The sequence below is a fragment of the Zonotrichia albicollis genome, chromosome 1 (genome assembly GCF_047830755.1).
Source record: "Zonotrichia albicollis isolate bZonAlb1 chromosome 1, bZonAlb1.hap1, whole genome shotgun sequence".
Taxonomy (NCBI): Eukaryota; Metazoa; Chordata; class Aves; order Passeriformes; family Passerellidae; genus Zonotrichia; species Zonotrichia albicollis.
The window spans coordinates 2,542,121-2,562,033 of record NC_133819.1 but is presented as its reverse complement, the minus strand read 5'-3'; the positions used below and the strand labels follow the sequence as shown (position 1 = coordinate 2,562,033).

The following is a 19,913-nucleotide window of genomic DNA, read 5'->3' as shown; positions in this document are numbered from 1 at the left end:
TATTCAACCACTTTTCAGCAGTATTTAAACTTATTAATGGAATTTAATTACTTATTGTCTTATTTTTTATTATTCTGTTATTCTTCTTTCTTGCTGTGTATTCTAATATATGCATACCTAAGATATTTTCTTATCTGCTTGATAAAGTAACCTTTTCTCAGAAAATTATGATTTTAGAACATACAGATTGATTTATATGCAGATTTTCTTATTCCACACAGTTCTAAAACTCTAATTATTTTTTAAATTATTTTCTAGTTGGTCGAATTATGTTTCAGCTCTTCTCAGACATTTGTCCAAAGACTTGTAAGAACTTCCTTTGCTTGTGCTCAGGTATGTAGCTGATATTTCCGATTTTTATTGCTAATAAATAACATTTTTATGTTAATAATTATATTGATAGTGATTTTATTGGCAGTTATGAGTGTCTTCTTCCATTTTCTGCCCAACAGCCAGGCTTTTATGGATTATTTTACAACCTGCAGAAATACCAATTTTTCTTTATTAATTATGTATTTTTTAAAGATTTCATACATTTGGGAGCAGACGTTTGCTTTTCACTTCTGGGTCTGCAGTAGAGGCAGCACTAGAGATGTTCTGTTGGTGCAGGAATGGAATCCTTTGAATAAGTTTAAAATTAATAATAAGTAGTGATTTTAATTGATGGGGGGCTTTTAATTGATGGGGGCTTTTAATTGGTGGGGGTTTTTATTGATGGGGGTGTTTTTATTTATGGGGTTTTTTTATTGATATGTTTTTATGGAAGGCATTTTTTAATTGATGGGGGGGCTTTTAATTGATGGGGGGCTTTTAATTGATGGGGGGCTTTTAATTGATGGGGGTTTTTATTGATTGTTTTTTTTTAATTGATGGGGGGCTTTTAATTGATGGGGGTTTTTTATTGATGGGGTTTTTTTATTGATTTTTTTTATTGAAGGCATTTTTTAATTGATGGGGGGCTTTTAATTGATGGGGGGGCTTTTAATTGATGGGGGGGCTTTTAATTGATAGGGGAGTTTTAATTGATGGGTTTTTTTATTGATGGGGGTTTTTTATTGATGGGGGTTTTTTATTGATGGGGGCTTTTAATTGATGGAGGGCTTTTAATTGATGAGGGTTATAATAATAATTATTAATTATAATTATTATTAATTATAATTATTACTAATGATATATAAATAATTTTCAATATTTTTATTGATTTTTTTTTTAATTGATTGGGTTTTTTTTAATTGGGGGGCTTTTAATTGATGGGGGGCTTTTAATTGATGGGGGGCTTTTAATTGATGGGGGACTTAATTGATGGGGGACTTTTAATTCATGGGGAGGTTTTAATTGATAGGGGAGTTTTAATTGATAGGGGAGTTTTAATTGATGGGTTTTTTTATTGATGAGGGCTTTTAATTGATGGGGATTCTAATTGATGGGGGCTTTTAATTGATGAGGGTTATAATAATAATTATTAATTATAATTATTATTGATTATAACTATTACTAATGGTATATAAATAATTTTCAATATTTTTATTGATGGGGTTTTTTTTAATTGATGGGGGCTTTTAATTGATAGGGGGTTTTTAATTGATGGGGGTTTTTAATTGATGGGTTTTTTTATTGATGAGGGCTTTTAATTGATGGGGGTTCTAATTGATGGGGGCTTTTAATTGATGGGGGCTTTTAATTGATGAGGGTTATAATAATAATTATTAATTATAATTAATTATTATTAATTATAATTATTACTAATTATATATAAATAATTTTCAATATTTTTATTGATTGGGGTTTTTTTAATTGATGGGGGTTTTTTTTAATTGATGGGGGTTTTTTTTAATTGATGGGGGGTTTTTAATTGATGGGGGTTTTTATTGATGGGGGTTTTAATTGATGGGGGTTTTTTAATTGATGGAGGGGTTTTTTAATTGATGAGGGTTATAATAATAATTATTATTAATTATAATTAATTAATTTTTATTAATTATTAATTATAATTATTACTAATGATATATAGATAATTTTCAATATTTTTATTGATTTGGTTTTTTTAAGTGATGGGGTTTTTTTTTTAATTGATGGGGTTTTTTTAATTGATGAGGGGTTTTAATTGATGGGGAGGTTTAATTGATGGGGGGTTTTAATTGATGGGGGAGTTTTAATTGATGGATTTTTTTTTATTGATGGGGGTTTTTAATTGATGGGGGTTTTTGATTGATGGGATTTTTAATTGATGGGATTTTTATTGATTGTTTTTTTTAATTGATGGGGTTTTTTTTTAATTGATGGGGGTTGTTTATTGATGGGGGTTATTGATTTTTTTTTTAATTGATGGGGTTTTTTTTAATTGATGGGGGTTTTTAATTGATACAGGGTTTTTTTTATTAATGGGGGTTTTTAATTGATGGAAGATTTTTAACGGATAGTGATTTTTATCGATGGGGGATTTGAATGGATAATGCTTTTTATTGATAGTGGATTTTTAACTGATAGGGGGATTTTAATTGATTGTGATTTTATTGCTAATAATGATTAGCACAAAGCCCAGCCATCTGCAAGGCCTGTGCCCCCCTGAGGAGGTGAATTCCAATGGGCAGGGGATGCAGAATCTGCACAAAGCCATCATCAAGCCATGATGTTTTTGGCAGGTGGAGGAGGACAGAGTGAGCCTGAAGTAGATTTGGCCCCTGGAAATGTCATTTTCCAATTCCACAGCTGGCCTTGCAGATGTGCCCACCTATGGAACCAGGCTGTGGGGTTTGTCAGGAGCTGATTCCCTTCTGATCTCAAACTGGCACTGCTTGGCACCCAATTCCCACTGAGCTGCCCCTCAGTGCCAGGGCACCTCTGCCATCCCAGTGCCCAGGGCTTTGCAGGCCATGGAAAGAGCTGCTTGGGCAGGATGGGCTCAAAGCCAAGGATTCTTCTTTTCCTGCCAAAATTCCTGCATGTCTGGAGCAGAAAGAGCAAGGCTGGTGTTTGGCCTGGTGTGGGATCTCAGCAGCTCAGGACTGAGGTGCCGAGCCACCGAGAGCACCCTTGGGGGGCTCGGGAGTCCTGGAATGTTCCAGAAGTGTCTGGTGGCTGGACTTTGATCCCACACAGGAGACAACACCTGTATGAGGACAGGAGGATTTCACCGGGGTGAATGGTGAAGGGATTGGTTAATTAGAGAGTGAAACACAGGGTTTAGGATTTCTGTACAGGGGGGTTTAGAGAAGTAAGATGGAGGAATTGGGGCGTGTCCTGTCCTTCTTCTTCTTCTCCTCCATCTTCTTTGGTGATGGTGGCACTTTTGGATTGGTCATTACTGAAAGTGCACCGGGCAATAAGAATAAATGGTATTGAGGAAAAATGATAAATATTGTACACGTAACTATGGGTATAAAGATAGGTGACTGTCCGGAGGGCAGACAGAGTGTGCTCATGGCTGGCTGCTGAGCAGAGCTCTGTCGGGCTGAAAGAAAATCTTTTAGATAAACAATTAATAAACATAAAAACCGAAAGAAGAACTGAAGCCTCTTCTCGTCCTTTGATACGCGGGCTGCCCCAAGGCCACCTCGGGCCTTTCCAGGCCCTTCAAACAGCCGAAAACCCGACAACCTGGAGCAGAGGGCTGGGTGCTGTGTGAGGGGGTCTGAGCTCAGGAGGGGCTGCAGCCCTGCCAGGGAACAACTGCTCTGCATGGGAAGGGAAAGCACTGGTGTGGGAATCCATAAAATTAGAGGGTTTTTAGGAAATGGTTCAAAAAGAGTATTTAGGCCTCAGGATGTGGCCCGAAGTTCTGTTACAGCAGAAAAGCTTCCCAAGCAGTAGACGTGACAAATAACAATAGGACTTTGTAGATTTGGCTTTAGGATAGCAACAAGTTTATTTAATGTATATCTTTAGAAGGTTACTGTGAATAGAGCTCTGGTTTTTGTCTTTTATGAACCAGTCTTTGTTCTAACTACTATTACATATATTTTATAAGGATTGGATGGAAAGCTTGTCAATATGTCTTGTTTTGGTGTGATTGGCTGAAATCTAAACTGAGATGGTTTTATGTCATTCTGTTTTACCCCACCTTCGGGGGCATTTTCCTTTAGGCCAGCATGCTGTTAACATCTAACAAAGTTCTGAGGCTGATGTACTAATAAATAAAAAGGCTGGTCTGAAGTTGGCCAGTGTGGTCCATATTTGGACTTTTTGCCGTGGCAAGTGGGTTCCTCTCTTAAGACGTGGGTTCCTGACACCATTGGATCTATGGCTACCCTGGTGCCCCCTGTGCCCACTGCTCTAAAGGGGGGTAACAAAAGGGATTGGGATTGTGGCCACTGCCAAAGCTCCCAGCTCACCACCAGCTCTGTTTAAGAGCTTTAATTTTCAGTTTTAAAAGGAACAGAAATGTTCTTTATGTGTTCAGAATATAGAATTCAGAAAATACCATGAAAGTATTACAGCGTGTGTGACCGTGCTCACAGGGCTCTGAGGGTGAGGGAGAGATGAGGATCTGACTCCAGGTTTCACAAGGCTGATTTATTATTTTATGGTATATATTACATTAAAACTATACTAAAAGATTATAAGAAAGGATTTCATCAGAAGGCTGGCTAAAATAGAAAAAGAAAGAATGAATAAGGTTTGTGTCTCAGACTCTCTGTCCGAGCCAGCTGGGCTGTGATTGGCCATTAATTAAAAACAACCACATCAGCCCAATCCCAGATGCACCTGTTGCATTCCACAGCAGCAGATAATCAATGTTTACATTTTGTTCCTGAGGCCTCCCAGCTTCTCAGGAGGAAAAATGCTAAGGAAAGGATTTTTCAGAAAATATCATGGCTACACAGTGCCATGAAAATCCTTCATTTGTGTGAAGTGTAGCATAGATCACCTGTGGAGAGCCTGGTTCAGACATGGCTTAGAGAAAGAGGCCATGAAGGTATTCAGCAAAGGAAAAGCAGCCTTTCCCAGGCTTGATCCTGTAAATAATTAAGGTTCTCAGCCACCTTTTATATAAACAACAAGATTCTCAGACCGTTCTGTCCTTGGCTGCTACTGGGAGCAGACGGCCAGTCTGGGAATATGAAGGTTTTGAGAACCTTTCATGTCATGGTGGGAACACTGATCTTGGTTTCAGTAAACTAACTTCAGGTATTGTAAACAAAAGGAGGAGCTGAAGTTTTCTCTACAGCCTGTCAGGAGCTCAGATTGTGCAATGTGCATGAAGTGAATTAACACTGTTATAGAAAGTGCCTGGTTGTTTGATAAATGGGAGTCAGATGCGAAATCAGCAAAGGTGGTCGCTCCCTCACTTCGACAATCACCCATTGCATTGTTCGTTTTTGAAGGTCTAAAATGTTTCAACTGATGTAATATTTGTTTGGAAAAGTGTGTAACAACTCCTCATTGGAGGGTTTTATGAGATCCCATCTTGTTAAGACAATTTAAATGCAAACTCTGGCCTGAGCTGCTTTTCCCTGGTGGGTGTGCAGCAGAGGCAGCCCTGGTGCTGCTCTGGAACTGTTCCAGCTCAGTGCAGGATCCCATCTCTGAGGGGATTTTCCATGGCCCTGAGGGAATGCTGAGGCTTGGCCAAACATGCAGGCAGGTATTCCATGGTGGTGTTCAATGAAGGTTTTCAGTGCTGCACAAAGAGGGAGGAGCGTGTCCATCCCTGTCATCAACAGCTCTGCTTGCATAACTCATGTGGAAATCAAAAACAGGGGAGGAGGAGGTGTGGATTGGGATTATGGGTGTGGAGAGACTGGTAAATAACTAATAAATAAATATTCCATGAGTGAGGGATGATAAACAGCAGTGCCCTGAGTGGGTTTGGTGCCACAAAGTGCCCTTATCCTGGCACTGCTGGGCTTGGAATGGCAAATTTGGGGTGATTGGGGTGGCACAGGAATAGATGGCAGCAGGGGAGTGCTGGCTCTGGGTAATGAGTGGATCTGCATTTCTGAGGGTGCAGAATGTTTGGTGAAATGTCAAATACCTGTTCCATAACCAGTGATGGTGTGACAATGAATTTTGGGTTCTTTGTCCTGTTATTTATTCTGTCAATTCATGTTTCAGTGCACTGCATCTCCTGTACATGTGGATTTAACAGTTGCACAGTGTATAATATTGTTATTTTAATCTTTTCTTGTTAATTGGCATATTGTGCCAGCTCCCCCCACTCTGGGAAGCTCCAGTCAGTGTTTCCTGAGCAGCACAAATCCCTCATGGCCCTGCTGCCCTGAACCTCACCCTGGCACTGTCACCTCATCCACGAGCCCAGGGCAGCTTCTCTTCTCAATTTGGAAGAAATACAAACAAAACTTGAGATTGTGGGATCACTAATTCAAAAATCTCCAGCCCACCTGATTGCAGCTGCTGTAAAGGGGTGTGCAGACACTGTGCAAGGCTTGGGGAAGGTGTGGAAGCTTGGAGTAACTCAGTCCCTGTACATGTGGATAATGTGGGGCTTTAACTGTTTGGCATATCATTATTATAATTATAATTTTATTATAATTACAATTATAATTTTTATAATTATTTTATAACTATTATAATTTTATTATAATTTTTACAATAAAATTATAATATTATAATACAGTTGCACAGTGTATAATATTATTATTATTGTTATTATTATTATTTTAACTGTTAATTGGCACATTGTGCCAGCTCCCCCACTCAGGGAAGCTCCAGTCAGTGTTTCCTGAGCAGCACAAATCCCTCATGGCCCTGCTGCCCTGAACCTCACCCTGGCATTGTCACCTCACCCACAAGCCCAGGGCAGCTTCTGTTCTCAATTTTGGAAGAAATACAAATGAAATTTGAAGTTGTGGGATCACCAATTCAAAAATCTCCAGCCCACCTGATTGCAGCTGCTGTAAAGGGGTGTGCAGACACTGGGCATGGATTGGGGAAGGTGTGGAAGCTTGGAGTAGCTCAGTCCCTGTACATGGGGATAATGTGGGGCTTTAACTGTTTGGCATATCATTATTATTATTATTATAATTTTATTATAATTATAATTTTTATAATTATTTTATAATTATTATAATTTTATTATAATTTTTATAATAAAATTATGATATTATAATACAGTAGCACATTGTATAATATTATTATTATTATTGTTATTATATTTTACTGTTAATTGGCACATTGTGCCAGCTCCCCCACTCTGGGAAGCTCCAGTCAGTGTCTCCTGAGCAGCACAAATCCCTCATGGCCCTGCTGCCCTGAACCTCACCCTGCCATTGTCACCTCACCCACGAGCCCAGGGCAGCTTCTGTTCTGAATTTTGGAAGAAATACAAACAAATTTTGGAAGAAATACAAACAAAACTTGAGGTTGTGGGATCACTAATTCAAAAATCTCCAGCCCACCTGATTGCAGCTGCTGTAAAGGGGTGTGCAGACACTGTGCAAGGCTTGGGGAAGGTGTGGAAGCTTGGAGTAGCTCAATCCCTGTACATGTGGATAATGTGGGGCTTTAACTGTTTGGCATATCATTATTATTATTATAATTTTATTATCATTATAATTTTTATAATTATTTTATAATTATTATAATTTTATTATAATTTTTATAATAAAATTATAATATTATAATACAGTTGCACAGTGTATGATATTATTATTGTTATTATTATTATAATTTTACCTGTTAATTGGCACATTCTGCCAGCTCCCTTTCCCTGGGAAGGTCCAGTCAGTGTCACCTGACCAGCACAAATCCCTCATGGCCCTGCTGCCCTGAGCCTCACCTGGCATTGTCACCTCACCCACGAGCCCAGGGCAGCTTCTCCTCTCAGTTTTGGAAGAAATACAAACAAAACTTGGAAGAAATACAAACAAAACTTGAAGTTGTGGGATCACTAATTCAAAAATCTCCAGCCCACCTGATTGCAGCTGCTGTAAAGGGGTGTGCAGACACTGGGCATGGATTGGGGAAGGTGTGGAAGCTTGGAGTAACTCAGTCCCTGTACATGTGGATAATGTGGGGCTTTAACTGTTTGGCATACTATTATTATTATTATTATTATTATTATTATTATTATTATTATTATTATTATTATTATTATTATTATTATTATTATTATTATATTTAACTGTTAATTGGCACATTGTGCCAGCTCCCCTCCCCTGGGAAGCTCCAGTCAGTGTTTCCTGAGCAGCACAAATCCCTCATGGCCCTGCTGCCCTGAACCTCACCCTGGCATTGCCACCTCACCCACGAGCCCAGGGCAGCTTCTCTTCTCAATTTTGGAAGAAATACAAACAAAACTTGAGGTTATGGGATCAGTAACTCAAAAATCTCCAGCCCACCTGATTGCAGCTGCTGTAAAGGGGTGGCCTGACACTGTGCAAGGCTTGGGGAAGGTGTGGTAGCTTGGAGTAGCTCAGTCCCACTTTTCCAAGTGTGGATCACATTGAAATTGAGTTGAATCCTGGCTTTTCTGCTGGGAATCATCTGGCACATCCAGATGTGGGAGTGCTTTGAAAAGGATGCTGTGACCTGCATAGGAGTGTAGCTGTACCCACAGAAAATAGTGACCCCACCATTATCCTCACCTCTTGTTTTTTTATAAATCATCCTGAGTAGATTTACACACTCCTTCTTGAGGGGGAAAGGGAAATTTTTTAAGAAACAACTTAATTTTCACCTCAAAGTCCCCATGTAAAGATCCCCTTTCAGGATGGTGAGAAGGCATCAGGCAGGACTGTGTTGGGAGATTTTTTCAGGAATGGCTTAGAAGGCAGCTGTGGGGGACAGGTTCTCACAGCCTGTTCCTGTGAACAGCAGAGGTTCTCAGGTTGTTTTTAATTACAAGTAAAAGTGACAAACATGAAGGCCTTGAGAACCTGGCATACCAGAGTTCTCAGGCAGCTTCCTCATAGCAAGTAGATATTCTATCTTTGGCTGTTTTGGGAAAGCAAAAATAATTTTGAGAACCCAAATCTTGGTATTGGAAACATAAGGAGGAGTTGGTTTGTTATCTCTGACCTATTGTGAGCTTGGGTTTGCAATGTGCATGAACTTAATTAACACGGTTATAAAAAGTGATTGATTGATGAATAAACGGAGTCAGATGCAAAAGAAGGAAGTTGGGTCTCCCCCTCCATCTCCAATAAGTTATGGCTGCCATGTCCCTTAGAACTAAGGAGAGAAACCTTTGGAATTTGTGCAGTGACAATCTGTGGATTCTTTTGGTTTCCCCTTCTTGCAGGTGAAAAAGGAATTGGCAAAACAACTGGGAAGAAGCTGTGCTACAAAGGCACCACATTCCATCGTGTGGTTAAAAACTTCATGATTCAGGGTGGGGACTTCAGTGAAGGTAAAATGGGCTTTTAAAACTGCCAAGTTTGAAATGGAACAGAAATGTTATCATTTTTGTGTTCCTAACTTCAGAAAACACCACAAAAGTATTACAGCGCCATAAAAATCCTTCATTTGTGTGAAGTATGGCATAGATCACCCATTTTATTGTTCATTTTGGAAGTTCTAAATTGTTTCTGCTGATGTAATATTTGTTTAGAAAAGTGTGTTAAAAACTCCTCACGTTTTTATGAGGGTTTTATGATATTCCATCTTATTAAAACAATTCAAATGCAGACTCTGATCTGAACTGCTTCTCACTGTGGGTCTGCAGTAGAGGCATCAACAACTCTGATGCTACAGGAATTTAACTGTTTGAATAAGATTAAAATAATAATAAAGCACTGAATGAGCTAGAAATGTCTGCAGAATGTGTTCCTGGATTGTTGGTTCCTCTCCTGAAATCCCTTACCAAAATATCTGTTTTCACTGTGTCCTGACCAAAAGAGCCTGAGGAAGGAATATCCTCTTTTGAGAGTCAAATGCTCATGGAATGTTCTGCACAACTTTTGTATAAATGAAACAAAAAGTTTTCAACAAAAAAAAATTAATTGCTGCTTTTTAATCTGTAGGTAATGGAAAAGGAGGTGAATCTATTTATGGTGGCTATTTCAAAGGTAAGAGCAAATTTGTCTTTACAGATTCTCTGTTCAGTCCTGAGATAAACAAGTCTTGATTCCCAAACTACTTAATGAAAACAGGTTCACTCATAGATCACCTTTTTGCATGAAACTAATGTTGCATGAGAATTCCTTTTATGTGCATGACTTTCAGATAATTTTTTTGTTAATATTTAACTTAAATTGACAATTAATTAAGGCTAACATAATTGGTTAAACATGACTTTCAGCATGGAGGCTAGGCAACTTTATTCATGAATAAACTCCTATCTTCCTGCCTAAAACTGTCAACATATTCTTTTGTTTATAGAGAATGTGGTCTTTTGCAAAATGAAAAGGTAAGAGACAAAAGCTCAGTAACACAAATTCAAACTCTGTTCCCTTGTCCCCTCCCTGGTAAATTTATAGACAACTGCTAAGTCCCTTTGTAGATGGATATCTGTGTTGCTTGGAGAAATAAAGAGTTGTGGCTAACCTTTCTGAGGGTTAATGACTTATTCTGAGAAAATCCACATCATTCCAGCTCCAAACAGTGATTTCTTCTTTTGTTCATGTCCCTTTTCCTCCCCTTCCCTGCTCAAGGTTTGTATGCTTAGGGTTCATTTTTTACTTGATTTATATGCTACACCAGTCATTTTCCTGGCAAAGAATTGATAAATAAATGTACAATTACCTCTTGTAAAAGTCTGTTGGAAGGAAAATGGTGAGTTTTTAAATGATTTGTTTAAAGACATACAATTATTTCTTTAAAAAAACCAGTTGCTGATATTCAAATGTTAAGATAGTGAATATATTAATTTACAGCCTCTGGTTCTGGGTGTGGTTAGATGCATGAAATTAAGTTTTTCTTTAAAAAAAGACCCAGTTTGATGTGGGACTATTGAAGTTTTTAGTCAAGGCAAGGCTTGAACAGATCCTTTTACTAAGAAGTTACTCAGGGTTTGTTTCTCATGGTGAGTGCTAAATATGCAGCCTTGTTTTTAGATATATGATCTAAAAATATATAAATAAATAGCTTTGTACATTCAAATAATTATTTTTCTCTTTGGAAATGACCTGGAGATGATCTGGTTTTATATTCTGTACAACCAGAACTCCATTTTAATTCACTGCAATATAAAATGCATGTTCAGTTTTGTCTTTTATACTTAGATAGAGATATAGAGAGGTTTTTTTTTTCCCTTCTATGCTTTGAGACTTCCAGTTTTGAGTGTAGAGGTGGCATTTTTAGTGTGCCATAGCAGGGAAATAATCAGCTTTTTCTCCTGACCTTTCCACCTGCAGTGTAAATAACAGCATCATGTCTGTTCACTCCTGTTTTAGAATGTCAATAATTCTGCCAGCCTTGTTCTTACCCAAATAACTCAGGATTTAAATCCATATTGAAGACACTCATAATGAATTATTTAAAATTAGAAATGTTTGCACTATACCTGCACCATTTTAAGAACCAAAGTTTTGTCTCAAGTGTCATTTGAAGAGACTTGTTTCAACCTGCTTGTTGTTTTTCCTCCATCCTGTTCCCTTTCTCCAGCAGCAGCAGAATTTCTCCTTAGAGCATCCATAAATTACTAAGAAAACAACCTGCCTCCCTTACCAGGGGAAATCTGACAAACATATTTTTTCTTCAAACAGATGAAAACTTTATTCTCAAACATGACAGAGCGTTCCTTTTGTCAATGGCAAACCGAGGGAAACATACCAATGGTTCCCAATTTTTCATGTGAGTAAAAGTGATCCCACAGTGGAGCTTTTCTTACACAGAGAAGCGCTGTTCATGAGAAAGATGGTATTGCTAAATTCTCCAGAAATCCATGTTCTCCAGCTGATCCTGGCTGGGAATCAGTGGCACCTGCACTAGGGATTGCTAGAGATCAATATTTCCTTGTGGCATTCATGGGTGTTCTTCCTTTGTGGCTTTTTTTCCCCCTAAAAATATGATTTATGTTCAGGAAATGGATTCTTTGCTTGGTGGGTGCACAGATCTCATCAGGTTATCTGCAAATGTCAGTGGGGAGCATTGTGTGTCAGGGGGAGTGAGACCTAGAGGTGGTTTGTATGGCTTTGCTCTTTAAAAAATGATGATTTATGATTTTTGGGGGGCTGTTTTGTTATTTTTTCAGAGGGAGAATGAGTGGGGATTTTTATTTGATTATTACCATTACTATTACTATTTTATTTGAGTATTTGTTCCTGACATGCTTTTTTAATACATCATAATTTTGTTAACTTGTGCATTTACCAACACTGGAGATTTATGTGCTGATAATCAGATTTTTCTTTCATTACCTTTAAAAAATTTCAGTCTAGTAACAACATTCTGTTAAATTCTAGAAACTACAGCAAACACTTTTAGCTGTACTCATAAGTAAAACACTCAGGTCTGATAATTCCACATAGTGTTGCATTTACCTTCACTATGTAGAATGATGTGCTGATGAAAGAAAAATCTGGTTATTACCTTTAAAAATGCCATTCTAGTAACCACATTCTGTTAAATTCTAGAAATTATAGCAAACACTTTTAGCTTTACTCAGGAAAACACTCAGGTCTGATAATTCCACATAAAGCTGCATTTACCAACACTATTTAGAATGATGTACTCGTAACCAGATTTTTCTTTCATTACCTTTAAAAATGCCATTCTAGTAACCACATTCTGTTAAATTCTAGAAACTACAGCAAACACATTTAGCTTTACTCATAAGTAAAACACTCAGGTCTGACAATTCCACATAGTGCTGCATTTACCAACACTGTGTAGAATGATGTGCTGATAACCAGATTTTTCTTTCATTACCTTTAAAAATGCCATTTTAGTAACAACATTCTGCTAAATTCTAGAAATTACAGCAAACACTTTTAGCTTTACTCAGGAAAGCATTCAGGTCTGATAATTCTACATAAAGCTGCATTTACCAACACTGTAGATTTATGTGCTGATGAAAGAAAAATCTGGTTATTACCTTTAAAAATGCCATTCCAGTAACAACATTCTGTTAAATTCTAGAGTTTACAGCAAACACTTTTAGCTTTACTCAGGAAAACACTCAGGTCTGATAATTCTACATAGTGTTACATTTACCAACACTGTAGATTTATTTGCTGATAACCAGATTTTTCCTTCATTATCTTTAAAAAATACCATTCTAGTAGCCACATTCTGTTAAATTTTAGAAATTACAGCAAACACTTTTACCTTTACTCATAAGTAAAACACTCAGGTCTGATAATTCCACATAGTGTTGTATTTACCAACACTATTTAGATTTATGTGCTCATAACCAGATTTTTCCTTCATTACCTTTAAAAATGTCATTTTAGTAACCACATTCTGTTAAATTCTAGAATTTACAAAAAACACTTTTAGCTTTACTCATAAGTAAAACACTCAGGTCTGATAATTCCACATAGTGTTGCATTTACCAACACTATGTAGAATGATGTGCTGATGAAAGAAAAATCTGGTTATTACCTTTAAAAATACCATTCTAGTAACCACATTCTGTTAAATTCTAGAAATTACAGCAAACACTTTTACCTTTACTCAGGAAAGCATTCAGGTCTGATAATTCCACATAGTGCTGCATTTACCAACACTGTAGATTTATTTGCTGATAACCAGATTTTTCCTTCATTATCTTTAAAAATGCCATTTTAGTAACCACATTCTGTTAAATTTTAGAACTTATAGCAAACACTTTTAGCTTTACTCAGGAAAACACTCAGGTCTGATAATTCCACATAAAACTGCATTTACCAACACTGTGTAGAATGATGTGCTCATAACCAGATTTTTCCTTCATTATATTTAAAAAATACCATTCTAGTAACAACATTCTGCTAAATTCTAGAATTTACAGCAAACACTTTTAGCTTTACTCAGGAAAACACTCAGGTCTGATAATTCCACATAAAGCTGCATTTACCAACACTATGTAGAATGATGTGCTGATAACCAGATTTTTCTTTCATTACCTTTAAAAATGCCATTTTAGTAACCACATTCTGTTAAATTCTAGAATTTACAGCAAACACTTTTAGGTTTATTCATAAGTAAAACACTCAGGTGTGATAATTGAGGGTTTCCAGCTCAAAGCAGGTGTATTTTAGGTTGAGTACCAGTTTTTCTAAGCTTGCAAACTTTAATGTGATTATTCCTTTTGTTAACTCCCTTTTCAAATTTGCCTCCTGTTAATGTTTATCAGTTTGTATTTGGGAAGAACAGGTTGATAACTTTAGTCCAGAAATACTTTGTGCAACAACACTGGGGTTTGAAAAGTCAATTTTAGCATAGTTCCTTAACTAGAAAAAGTCTTTTTTTCTTTGCCATCTTTCTTGGGGGATCAGAATGAATGGCGCTTCCCTGTCTTCAGTAAAGGAGTAAATTATCCTCAAAAATCTTGTTTTTTTTTCCTTTGCCTGAAAAAGATCTTCAGTATGATATGATGTAGTTCAGATAAGAAACATTTTTAGGTCTTTTCCTAAAAAATGTCCTGAAAATGGAAGATGCATAGGAACCTAAAAGAAAGTCTCACACTTAGCTCTGTTCAGACATTCCATAGAGATAAAATTGTTTCAGAAGCTTCTTTTCTGTTCCCTTCAAAGGAAATTGTACATGTTGTGCTTCATTGCAATAAATCTGAAAGGATGTGTGCACATTAATATGGAAAACAGTTTATATAAATACAACTCCATGCCTTAATAAGCTCTCTGAAGGCATTGCTTCATTATTTTTTATTTGATGACTTGCCTTTGGGTTCTCTTGCCTTAATTTTCCATTTTTAAGCTTATCTGAACATTAAACATGAAAACCTAATGATGTGCCATCAGTCAAGCAGCTGTCATTTGAGGGCTCTAAAGTTTCTTTTCTCTCCTGCATTTGATTCCAAAGTCATCCTCTTGCCCTGATGCTGTGTAGGCTCAGCTTGTCCAATCTGATTTAAACCCCTCGTCTCTCCCCACACACCAAAACAACCCAAGCTTGTGTTGGACACTAAATTATAATTAACACAGGCCAATAAATGATGATTATTTAAAAGCACTTTCATCAAGTGTAGAAGTATTTTGAATGATGCAGATCCCTTGAAAAATTCTGATTGTGTGGGCGGCGGGGGTCACGCACGGTAGGGAGGGACAGAGAGGAGATCTCTTTGAAGTTTGTTACAAAGTTTGGAGTTTGTTAGAAAGGCCGTGGGTGCAGGGCCCAGAGAGGAGAGGCTGAAAGTGTGAGAGAGTCAATGGCAAAGGTTTAGTGGAGAGGAGGGGATGAAGGAGTGCAGAGGGAAGGCAAAGAGACAAAGAAAGAAAAGGGCGCGAAGAGGAGCAGAGGAGACGAGAGAGAAGAGAGAGCAAAAAGAGCAAAGCTCCCATTACAACACAATAAATCCTCTTCAGTGTTGAATATGCAGATTCTCATTAACCAATCTACTACAGCATGCATATCTTATAACATTTCCACACAACCTGTAAGAATCACTACATTACCATACTATGTTTACGTGTGTCCTGGTTTAGGGCAAATTTGTTAAAGAATCTGCAAAGGAGGGCCCTCCAGAAAGCAAAACCCACATGGCCCCTCCCCCAACCGGTTTGGGAAAAAATTCCTCGGAGAGAGGTGGAAAGAACCTGTTTGTTTGACAGACACAGCACCCCCAGCACACAAAATGAACAATACCCGATGACACCGCTCTGAGAAAGATGGCAGAATCAGAAAGTCTCTGTTGGGGGTGGTTGCTCTGTTCTCAGTCCCTCCGGCGCTGGGGCAGCCGCTGCAGCCAAACCTTCGGTGTTCCCGGGTCCCAGTGCGGAGCAGGTTCAGATGGTCACAGGAACAGGAGAGGAGAAACAGTGTGGACTGTTAGCTAGAACTAGCTAATAAGCAGAGGCCAAAGCAGAGCAGAAGCAAAAGCAGCAAGCTGAAGCTGGAAGTGCAAACCAGCCCTATGTCCCCCTTGTCTCTGTGTCCCTGATAAGAGAAACCCAAACAAAACTTCCACTCTTCAGAGCCGGTCTGAAAGGCACAGAACAGATGAATGGGGATATAGAAGCATCATAACGTCACCCCAGGACAACGTGTTAAACCCTAAATCTTATTCTTTGGGCCCCATCTGCCAAGCTGCAAGGCCTGCTCTGACTCCTAGGCCTGCCTGCTTGCAGGGGGAATTGTTTCCTCCAGAGGGGATTACACTGAACTGGTCACAACTGAGGTATCTCAAAGGTTGCTTTCATTTCCATCTCCCTTATAGTTTCTATAGTCTCAAGATCTTCTGCCAGGCAGTCATATTTAAAAGGCTGTCTCGTTTCATCCTCCCCAACATGATTGTTTTCGTAGAATCACTTTAAGGAGAAGTGTGAGTTCAGTGGGAATTGAGGCAGAGGAAGAAACCTGAAAACCTCCATGGGAGCTGGGTTCACCTGAGCTCTGCAGGAGCTGCATTTACTCTGCTCAGGCTCAGCCCAGGGCTGCTGTGTCCTCTGTGCCCTTCAGCACGAGGCTGCTCTGGAGCTTTTGCCTTCCCATGCCCATTTCTGGGGTCTCCAATGTCTGCAAAGGCCCCAGGCTGCCCTGGAGCCAGGAGAGAATCAGGGTTCCCAGTGGGAAACAGCTCCTGAAGGTTCTAGCCAGGCAGTTTGTGCCTTCACTATAAAATACACTTTATTAAAGCAGTTATTCTAGCTGGGTGGCATTTTCTGATTACTTTAGGAAATCTGCATCTACAGCGATTTTCTTTAATAAAATATTTTCTTCTTTATGCTTTAAGCTGAAATTAAAATGTGTATTTTATACTCCCAGTAATGCTCAGTTTCTCTGTAGTTTATCATTAGGAAAAATATTCTTCAAATGTTGAACCTGAGGAGTGTGTGAAAGGCAATATTCAGTGGTAGCCATCAGATTATTATTTTTTTATATCTGTGTCTATTTAATTTCATTGATTAAATATATAGAAAGGGAGATGGTTCATCTGAGCTTCTTAAGAGCTCTGCATTTGTTCTCAGGAATGAGAACTCTGTATTTTATGCACATCTAATGTGGCAGATAAGGAGTGCAAAAAAGTGATTTTCTTTTCTAGAACAGTTTGCCAAGTAGGGCTAAAATAATAGCAGGGATCCTGACTATAGAGTTCTGTTAATTCCATGCTCTCCAGAGAAAAGTTGTATTTGGAATAATGAATTTAAGGAAGTAATCAGGCAGCAAATGTCTCTGGCATAGTGCACCAGCAAACCAGGCACAAGAATTCAATGCCTAAAAGTTGATTTAAAGTGGACAGTTAACTTGAAACAGAATGTCCAGACTCATCTCGATGTTAACAGGCATCTCAGCCATCCTAAATCATCAGCTTTCCTGGAGTAGTCAGGGATTTCTCAGGATCCTGACTATAGAGTTCTGTTAACTCATCAGAATTCCCTGCTCTCCAGAGAAAAGTTGTATTTGGAATAATGAATCTTTAAGGAATTAATCAGGCAGCAACTGTCTCTTTGGCATAGTGCACCAGCAAGCCAGGCACAAGAATTCAATGCCTAAAAGTTGATTTAAAGTGGACAGTTTTACTTGAAACAGAATCTCCAGACTCATCTCAATGTTAACAGGCATCTGAGGCGTCCCAAAAAATCATCAGCTTTCCTGGAGTAGTCAGGGATTTCTGTGGCATGAAAGCTGTGAGGATTTATGGGCAGCAGGGAGAGCTGGGCATGGAAAAGGCATGGAAGGGATGTTGGGAGGCTTCAGGGAAAAGCATGGCCTGAATCCAGGTGTGCTGGAGAGTGGATCAGAAATGTGTCTGTGCAGGGTCAGAAGTGCTGGGTTAAATGCCTGGAGAGTACTTTCCTCCTTTTTTTAAAATTTTCCCTTAATTGAGTAGGAGCAGCAGTTGGGTGGGAAGGAGAAAGTGGAGCTGAGGGAGGATTGTGAGTTCCAGGCACATGTGCTGTAAATAGGCCAAGTCTGCTCTCATGTGCCTGAGGAACATTTCCTGCTCTGGAGGAACTCAGCATTTTGCAGTTCAGCAGAAAGGATCCAGAGAATCCCTCTAGATGTGTCAAACCCTGCAGTTTCAGTTTGCTGTACCCAGAGGTTTCTGTACCCAGCTCACTGCAGGCTTGTGTTGGAGAGAGCTGTAAAGGCAGAAATTGACTCAGGGAACTCCACTCTGATTTATCTTTTTGTGAATAACTTCCTGTAGAACTCTCAGTGATTTTACAAGTGTTCTAAACCCATGTGGGGGTGTAAATCTGTAACTGTCCTGTTTCCATTCCAAGTTAGGAATCCCTAGGATGGGGCAGAGGTTGGCAGAACCATCCAGAACCACCTTTCCTTTTGCTGGAGCTGCTTTGAGTCAGCAGCAGCTCCTGAGTTGATCCCAGGGCTCCTCTGGGCTTTCCAGCTCAGCACCTGCACTCTCTGGGTGATGCTCTGCAGCCTCTGCTCCCTCCTCTCTTCTCTGTAAATCCCTTTTTGTTCAGAGCCATTCCACCATTCCTGTGGCCCACCTGCCAGGGAGGAATTCCCAGTACAGAATTGTGCAGCTCTGGTGAAAATGAGGGAATAAAATAACATCAATGACTCCTGATCCTCCTCCCACTGCTCAGCTGTTTCCCCTCTCACCAGATCTCCCAAACTCCATTTGTAGCAAACCACAAGTGCCCCTGCAGGAGGCAGAGTAAAGCAGCAATAGGAAACAAAACCAAACAACCTCTTTGTGAAAAGAGGGAAATTTGTGTCATAATTATTTCATTATAGTTCAGCTGTGGGGTGTGCTGAGGAATTAGCCCTTAGTGCAACCTAAAGAGGATCCTGGATTCTGTTCCTTATCAGCTCAAATGCTTGGAGTTCTTGTCTCTCTCTTCCACAGCTTGAGTCTGATTTCCTATTACTGACAGATTTTTTTTCCCTTATTGAGGGTGTTGTTGGTTTAATGTGTCTCTCAAGCTCTGTTTTCTTGCTCAGAACTAAATAGGATTTTTTTGGTTTAAAAATGTTTTACTGTGTGGTGCCATGCCCAGTTCATAAACTGAAACAAAGGAACCACTTTGATCTGCTAAATGAGGGATAAAATAATTTCAGAGTACTCTTGTTTTGAATTTACAAATTATTTCTGAATGTTACCAGCTCATTAAAAGTAGTTCATATCTTTTTGGTGTCCCAAACCAGGTATTTTTCTAATCAACAGTTAATAATTTCCATTTTTGTTGTTGTTGTTGTGAATGAAATACCTTTTGAGCTAATTATTGACTAATATAAAATTGAAAATTGTCAGATGGAAGGGGCTGATGTTGCATTATCTTTGAGCATTATTGGTACACATGCACTTCTCACACAAGCAGGTCCCATTGGCTTCATCAAAAGTTGATGGAAAACTGAAAACTTTCCCAGGATACTTTAATGTGTAATCAATAACAAAAAGATAATTAATCACTGATAGTGTGTTGGGGGTGGGGGGAGGGCTGAGCTCAGCTGATCATTCAGTTTTCAAACATTGCTGCTGCTCAGAATTCCACCAGGCTAAAACCCAGCATCAGCTGCTGCAGCTGCTTGGGCTGGTTTGCACCTGCAATGTGATTTTTGCTTTAAATCCTGAGCAGAAGCAATCAATGCACATATCTGAGAGAAAACACTGATTTTTCTCACTTGTAGAAAAGGTTCCTGGTAGGAGGAGGATGTAGCTCAGTGTGACCAGGCTGAGGTTGGCAAACCTGGCTGCTCCCATTTCCTCTGAATCCCAACCTTTGTGTGCCGGCCTGGGCTGCTCCTGCTTGGGGATGGATTCAGCAGAACCCAGAAATTGCTCATTCATCTGCTTCAAGTGGGGCATTTTTTGCTGGATTGACACTCAGAGGGGAGTGGGGGAATTCTCTTTTGAACTGTTTGTTTTTGCAGTAGTTTTGCAAGCAGGTTTTGTCTCCAGTTTTCTTTTTGTTTTTAAGGCGAACTTTAGTTTTCAA

At 38.9% G+C, this 19,913-nt stretch overlaps 1 protein-coding gene across 7 annotated transcripts in view; it reads left to right on the top strand.

Moving 5' to 3' along the window:
* The window catches only part of NKTR (natural killer cell triggering receptor), a 52,216-nt gene that overhangs the window by 11,522 nt on the left and 20,781 nt on the right, over positions 1 to 19,913 (top strand). For 6 of the 7 annotated variants that reach the window (XM_074541916.1, XM_074541859.1, XM_074541810.1 and 3 more), the window contains exons 3-6: positions 259 to 333; positions 9,203 to 9,310; positions 9,924 to 9,968; positions 11,607 to 11,694. In XM_074541916.1, the coding sequence (XP_074398017.1) occupies positions 259 to 333; positions 9,203 to 9,310; positions 9,924 to 9,968; positions 11,607 to 11,694 (316 nt within the window). Of the gene's footprint in view, positions 1 to 258; positions 334 to 9,202; positions 9,311 to 9,923; positions 9,969 to 10,281; positions 10,310 to 11,606; positions 11,695 to 19,913 lie in introns of those variants that run through there. The other variant, XM_074541976.1, reaches the window with a different exon arrangement.